We start from the raw sequence: 6407 nt of genomic DNA, 5'->3' as shown, positions 1-6407 counted from the left end.
AATATAACCATCATGGGGTTACATAATATCTAAGTGAGGGAACACACACATCTTCCACAATCTATTGTCGTGTAAGATGAGTAAGGGTAGTGCCGCAAACTCTAACTTTTTGTAGAAGTTTTAACACTAAAGCTAATATTGTTTTTTTTGTTTCCTTGATAAGGTTGGTCACATACCAAGTAATGTGTGTCTACTTTGCAAGTTGTTAATCAAACTACTCTCTTCACTAAAGAGGCATGACCTGTTATGTACCAACTTGACTAATAAATTGCATGTCAACTTTTGGATGTAGAGACTACCCTACCCATTTTACAGAGTGAGCGATGGATAAGGGTGCGCTTTCTGTATGTGCAACCAATTTAAAAAAATATGTTTATTATTTTTTCATATATTTGCAAATGGTGTCCTTTTGGTATGTGAAGGTATGACACCCATGTTCGCGTCCACTTTTTAAAAGTGCATGCCCACATGTTGGATGAGCATTGGGTGTTTGTGGTAGAGTAATTGACCATTGAATGAAGCTTTGGTGTATTGGTAACTACATTACAATGTGTACGCAGGGGTTATACTATCAAGTCCCAAACCTAAGGGTTCACAATTTCATAATTTGGTTTTCTTATTCCTCCTTTTTTCCTTGAAAACTTCAATTTTTTTTTCTAAGGGACACCAGTGATGTTTACCGGCGCCTCTAGATCACGCCTCACAAACAACAAAATGGAGCGCAAGTTATTTATCCTCATCCTTGATCAGCTCGCTTAGCCGATCGATAAACGCCTAACAAGAAGTATTGCTTCTCCTTCAAATATCATGTGGGAGCATATGAAATAAGAGAATTGCGCAAGAAATAGAAATTCATGATTCTCTAAATAAACAACAGCACTCAATCGGAGGAAAATGGGGTCTCGAAGGTACAGAAATATGTACTAATAAATCAAACTATATGTTGCCCTACATGATACAAAGAGGCATACATGGCAATACACACAGCGAGAGAGAGAGAGAGAGAGAGAGAGAGAGAGAGAGAGAGAGAGAGAGAGAGAGAGACTGACTGACTGACTGACTCTGTGTGTGTGTGTGTGTGTGTGTGTGTGATATAGAGAGAATTAGTGAACAAGACCCTACGAGAGCAACAAGACATCCAGTCTCCAGATATTGGAATCACAATTCAATGCAAACAGGAACAAAACCCGCCACTGCGGTGGCCCACGAGACAATGGACCCCCTACATGGCTCGGTCCGCATTGCTGCAGGTTCCACAGAAGAAAAGGAGCTTCTTCTCCATCAACCCAGCCCAATGGTGCATTCCACAGGAGGAGTGGGGTTCCGAGCCGTGTCAGTGCAGTAGTCATACTGCATGAAGCTTGCAGTGACCCACCTGTATGAGAACTTCTCGTCTTCCTTGAGGCTCCATGCACCAGGCTGATCCCACCAGTGCTCCCTCGTGGTCCGTGCACACTCTGGGACCATCTCTGCTGCCGCTCGGCTGCTTCCCCACATGCACCCGTCCACATGGAACTTCTCATAGGTGGATATGAAAGGAGATGCCTCCCAATTGATCTTGTCCAATCCCCCCCTTGTAGCCCACCCATCCCCATTCCATATGCTTGAGAACACATACATTGGTTGCTCTGATGGATACATGTCCTTGGTCTGAGGAGTATTCCTATGTACACGAATTGGTATCCGATCCACATAGAACCTGAAACATACAAGCACATTAGTCATGGCCGTTCAAAATCATTGCATTGCATAGGCACCCACACTTCGCACTTGCTGCTGCATAATGTATCCAGTTAGCACAGAGCCTATGGACATGGGGTACTGAAGAGAAGCTATGAATTCGGCCATCCTTCTACTCAGATTGAGCTGGATTGGGGAGGCATTCTCCAAGGTCCAAACTTATGTGCTTATCTCTTGGACCCTGACGGACATGACTTGGGTGGAATCATGAATCATGGATGGCCAAGGGAGTTGAGACCAGTGCAATTTCAGAGGTGAGATGAGCGTGAAACTCACTCCCGAGTTGCCTACCCATTGCCAAACATATTCAAAATAACTACTGCAGAAAACCTCAGTATGGATGGAGTTGACTTACACTGTATGGTTGTTATTCCACAAGATGGAGTAGGTGTGGAACTTCTCAGTGGGGTCAAACCAGAGGTACATTCTCTGCTCACGGCCACCCACTCCATTCACATACATGTTAGTTTGCAGCAGGTAGGGCTCTCCACTCTTATTGCCCAGAAACTCGAAGTCCATCTCATCCCTGTTGTCAGTGTTAGAAGACAGCTGCAGACGCCAACAGAAGACAGCTTTAGAGCTTCCATTATGTCCTACCTCAGACAAAGAGCACCAGTTTCCTTATAAGTAGCCCTATTCTGGAAATGATGTTAGTTCAACAGAAGCACTCAACCAGAGAAAATATTGTTAAGCACTGGCAGATATTTTCCCTCTCTGGTTGAATTTAAGCTGGGGTCAACCAGTAAGCTTAGCACATGGTGCATTGGTGTCAGGAAAGGTCTTACTCATGAGTGAGCTCAGCCCATGGATTTCAGTGGACCCAAGACTGAGCCCAGCCCATGGATATCAGTACCACCTTTGGGACCCAAGGGTGTCACAAAGATGTAATTCGATCCCGATTTTAACCTCAATTATCATGTTGCTCATGAAGATCGAACTATGATAAGCATGCAGACCCAACGTACATAGTAGGCTGTCACAACCCCAGCTGAGTCTCCAGGTACAAGTTTCAGCTTCATACTAAACCACCCAAATTTGTATTTGTTCTTTGACTGGAAGCCAGACCCTGCATTGTTAATAGAAACAACAGATATGAAGACATTGTAAGTGGAGTGAGAAGATGCTCTGTGGCCACATACCGATTCCAATAGACATGCAATGCTCAGGTTACCTGATGCTTGGTCCAACACTAAATGCCACATTTTCCCATCCGGTGATGTCTGGATGTGGTCATTTGCCCACATGACATCGAAGTCGGTCTCAAATGCTGATGTATGGACAGCAGTTTGGGCCACAGCACCTTCAGCTATGAAGAAGAGAGCAAACAGCAATACTGCTATACTGAGAGGTTGAGCCATTGCTGGCTTTGTTTACTCACAATTTGCCCAATTACTCACTCAGAAGGGCACTCACGGTTGTGGAAAGGTTACACATGAAGATGCATTTATGTATGGGGGATGTGTGTATGGGTTGCAAGTGGCATGTATGTATGTAGCTTTGAAGAAGGGATATTGTACAAGTGCATAGACTGTGTGGACTCTCTTCACACTGGACAAGCTAACACGGAGGATGGGCCATGGCACTTACTGTTGAAACAGCCTTATGCAGCTGCCTTAGCCTATACAAATTCACACGTGCCTTCCTAGCGTGAGATGGGTCCTGTAGATGGTCAGCCTAGTGTATGGGTGCAACGGGCAGTGATATTACAGAGACATGGAGGTGGGTGGGAGGCATTTTGTATATGCATGACAGTAAAGGCTGACCACTGAGGGTGATACTGCAGAGGTATGCTATCATGATGTATAAGATAGCTCATATGAACATGAAACTTATGAGATGTGACCATTCCTAGCCCAAAATGTGCAAGAACACCTAAGCATTCTATGCCATACAAATGAAAAGCATGTTCAGATGCACAGTGACTGGCAGCCATGGTTCTCTATCCCACTTGTGTATGCATCGATACAGCAATAGGGTGGTCCATGAACCCCGGGATGGTCCGAACCATAGACCATTCAGAGCTGCCAGGGTGGGGTCTGGACTCTGTACCTTCAACTAGACAATGCTGAAGAGGAGGGAAAAGCATGACATTATTGATTGCACAGAAGGTGCATTGATGTGTTTTGCCTCTTTCTATCATAAATTGATGCATACACATCAACAAGGGGTATGTATTTGGCAGGACAGGAGGACCAAAATTATGATTGGTATCTGGTGAATCAACCCAACCTGACAAGATGTTCATTCAAAAAAGAAGGAAGGTTTTAAATTGTAACAACAGAATGCAGGTAAAGAAAATTTTGGTTGAGTTCTTTGTCTTGTCATGGGAAGTTTGAAAAGGGGAAATTATGAATTGAACACATGGCCCAATTCTACTGCAAGCTGCCCAAACTTCTTCCTATTTTCGGCCATGGGCCCGACCGCCCGCCCGAGACATAGGAGTCGTGCCCAGGGCCAAAAGAAGTAGCTTTTGGGGGCAATTTCAGATATGGGTCTCAAAATTCATGCAATGGAAGAAAAATCTGAACCCAAAGGAATGCATTATTATACTGAGAGAAGGTATTCTGGATGAAGGCTTATGTGAGAATAACATAATTGTGCTCTAGCATCTACTCTATATCTATATGTGGCTTCAGCAGTTTCACATACATTGGCAGGTAAATTATACTCAATTACTCTCCTCTCAGTATCAGTAAGAAGTCTTAGCAGATGGGAAAATGGAGTGAAATTGCAGTAATTTCAGAGAATAGAATTTGAACTGAGATGGAGCAAGTGGGTGAAAAAAAGCCTGATGGCTGGTGGGTGCCATCTAACGGCAGCAGCATCTCTCTCTCTCTCTCTCTCTCTCTCTCTCTCTCTCTCTCTCTCTCTCTTTTTTTTCGTAAATCTCTCTCTCTCTCTCTCTCTCTCTCTCTCTCTCTCTCTCTCTCTCTCTCTCTCTCTCTCTCATTTTCATATCTTTGACATAAAAAACAATGTTTCCCTCACACACCTTACATAACTTTAGATGCAGAATTTCAATTTAAAAGTAAACAGAAATCCTTTCAGAAAAAAGGCATCTGCATGAGTGTATACATCCTCTGCCATGACAGCTAGCCAGCCTGCAGGCTTGCCAGCTCTCCTTTCATTGCTTGTGTCAAAAGGTAAAACAACTTTATTTTTGTTTAAATTTTGCCCCCCCCTTTTTTCTGCTGCAAATTTCCCTCTCATAAACAAGAGCCTAGGTTTTTCCTTACCCAAATATCTCTTCCATAATTTCACTTATTCCTACCAAACCCATAATATAAAGCTTTCTTCTTGAAACTTTATTAGTCAATCCTCAAAATCTACTCCCCTCCCTAGCTTCTTAAGAAACCCCCCCATAACTTTTGTGTTTGCCTATGTTCCAAAATCACTATAATGTTAACCATTCACATAATTTCTACATGCTAAAGTTTTTTTCTCCCAATAATGTAATTAACCAAGCCAACATCCATTTTATACCCTTTTCTTGTTGGTTCATCATCTCTAAATTTCTAACCCAGTATTATTTTCTCCTCCACATAGTTCACTCTTGATTCACAACCAAAAAGCTATTAATGAACCCTGATGGGCATTTATACATGTAGACCACAATAGAGTGTCTTGTGAACATTTTAGCCTTTGAAATGTGTAACTAGTTGATAATTATTGTGATTGTCATGCACCAAAATGCTAGGTGCCATGTGTACAATCCAAGGTTGCTTCCATTGGTGAGATTGTGGCCAGTAACGCAATAGCTTAGTGCTCACGAGTCAACTTATAAGGACTTGATTTGACTCTCATGTAACTTTTTCCCTTATTAACAGTTACATAATAAATGCAATCATTTTCATACTTACTTTAAAGAAGCTATTGCTTAATTATTAAAGCCTCCACTTCCAAGAAACATTTGTAGTGGCATTGAATATTATAAACCTTGCTTAAGGTGCTTGCTTGCAATACTAGACACACCTAGAAACAAAATTCATTCATTGATTGGTTGACACTTCCACCTAGAAACATTTGTAGTGGCATCGAATATTATAAACCTTGCTCAAGCTGCATGCTTGCAATACTAGACACACCTAGTAACAAAATTCATTCATTGATTGGTTGACACTTCCACATATAGTTTAGTTTTTGTGCTTTGCATGGGACTAAGTATTATCCCAAGGCAATGTTTCATGCTTTGAGGACTTTCCTCTTCTTCAATTGTCCACCCTTTTACATGTTATTAGAGAAGGAGATACTTGGCATCTTTATATGCTACTAACCTGAACAAACAAAAAAAAAAAAAAAAACCAATAAACTAAATGCATTAGTAGACTTAACTCAAATACGTGTTTGTGCCTATATAACAATGCTTTCTTGGGAAATGTTTACGAAAGAAAACTTCATGCAAAAAGTAACAAATTGGGAGTTTTACATTAAACACACACACACACACACACACACACTCTCTCTCTCTCTCTCTCTCTCTCTCTCTCTCTCTCTCTCTCTCTCTCTCTCTCTCTCTCTCTCTCTCTCTCTCTCTCTCTCTCTCTCTCTCTCTCTCTCCATCTAAATAATGGCCAAAAGAGTGGAGGCAAAAGCCACAAACACATATAGGTCATGTCTATCACCATGTAGGTCATATAAGGCCTAATGTTAAAAAACAAAGGAAGGAA

General features: G+C 41.9%; 1 protein-coding gene across 1 annotated transcript; it reads right to left on the bottom strand.

The window, feature by feature from the left end:
* Nucleotides 1-825: 825 nt before the first annotated feature.
* LOC148025696 (putative xyloglucan endotransglucosylase/hydrolase protein 8) lies at nt 826-3560 on the bottom strand. The gene is made up of 4 exons (XM_087692919.1): nt 2912-3560; nt 2706-2806; nt 2096-2289; nt 826-1699 (listed from the first exon to the last, which is right to left on the bottom strand). The coding sequence occupies exons 1-4, from the start codon at nt 3096-3098 to the stop codon at nt 1282-1284; spliced, it is 900 nt and encodes a 299-aa protein (XP_087549045.1). The 5' UTR covers nt 3099-3560; the 3' UTR covers nt 826-1281.
* Nucleotides 3561-6407: the final 2847 nt, after the last annotated feature.

The sequence above is a fragment of the Lygodium microphyllum genome, chromosome 14, assembly GCF_053477565.2.
Source record: "Lygodium microphyllum isolate KBCC chromosome 14, Lygodium_microphyllum_v1.1.10, whole genome shotgun sequence".
NCBI lineage: Eukaryota > Viridiplantae > Streptophyta > Polypodiopsida > Schizaeales > Lygodiaceae > Lygodium > Lygodium microphyllum.
The sequence above is the reverse complement of the archived record's forward strand: the minus strand, read 5'-3'. Positions and strand labels throughout refer to the sequence as shown.

What these genes read in the sequence shown, in the direction of transcription:
- LOC148025696 (XM_087692919.1), bottom strand. Translation starts at nt 3,098, where the DNA reads ATGGCTCAACCTCTCAGTATAGCAGTATTGCTGTTTGCTCTCTTCTTC. An exon ending in AGTGTTGGACCAAGCATCAG is followed by an intron (nt 2,807 to 2,911) that starts GTAACCTGAGCA and finishes TTAACAATGCAG; the next exon opens with GGTCTGGCTTCCAGTCAAAG. An exon ending in GGGTTGTGACAGCCTACTAT is followed by an intron (nt 2,290 to 2,705) that starts GTACGTTGGGTC and finishes TGGCGTCTGCAG; the next exon opens with CTGTCTTCTAACACTGACAA.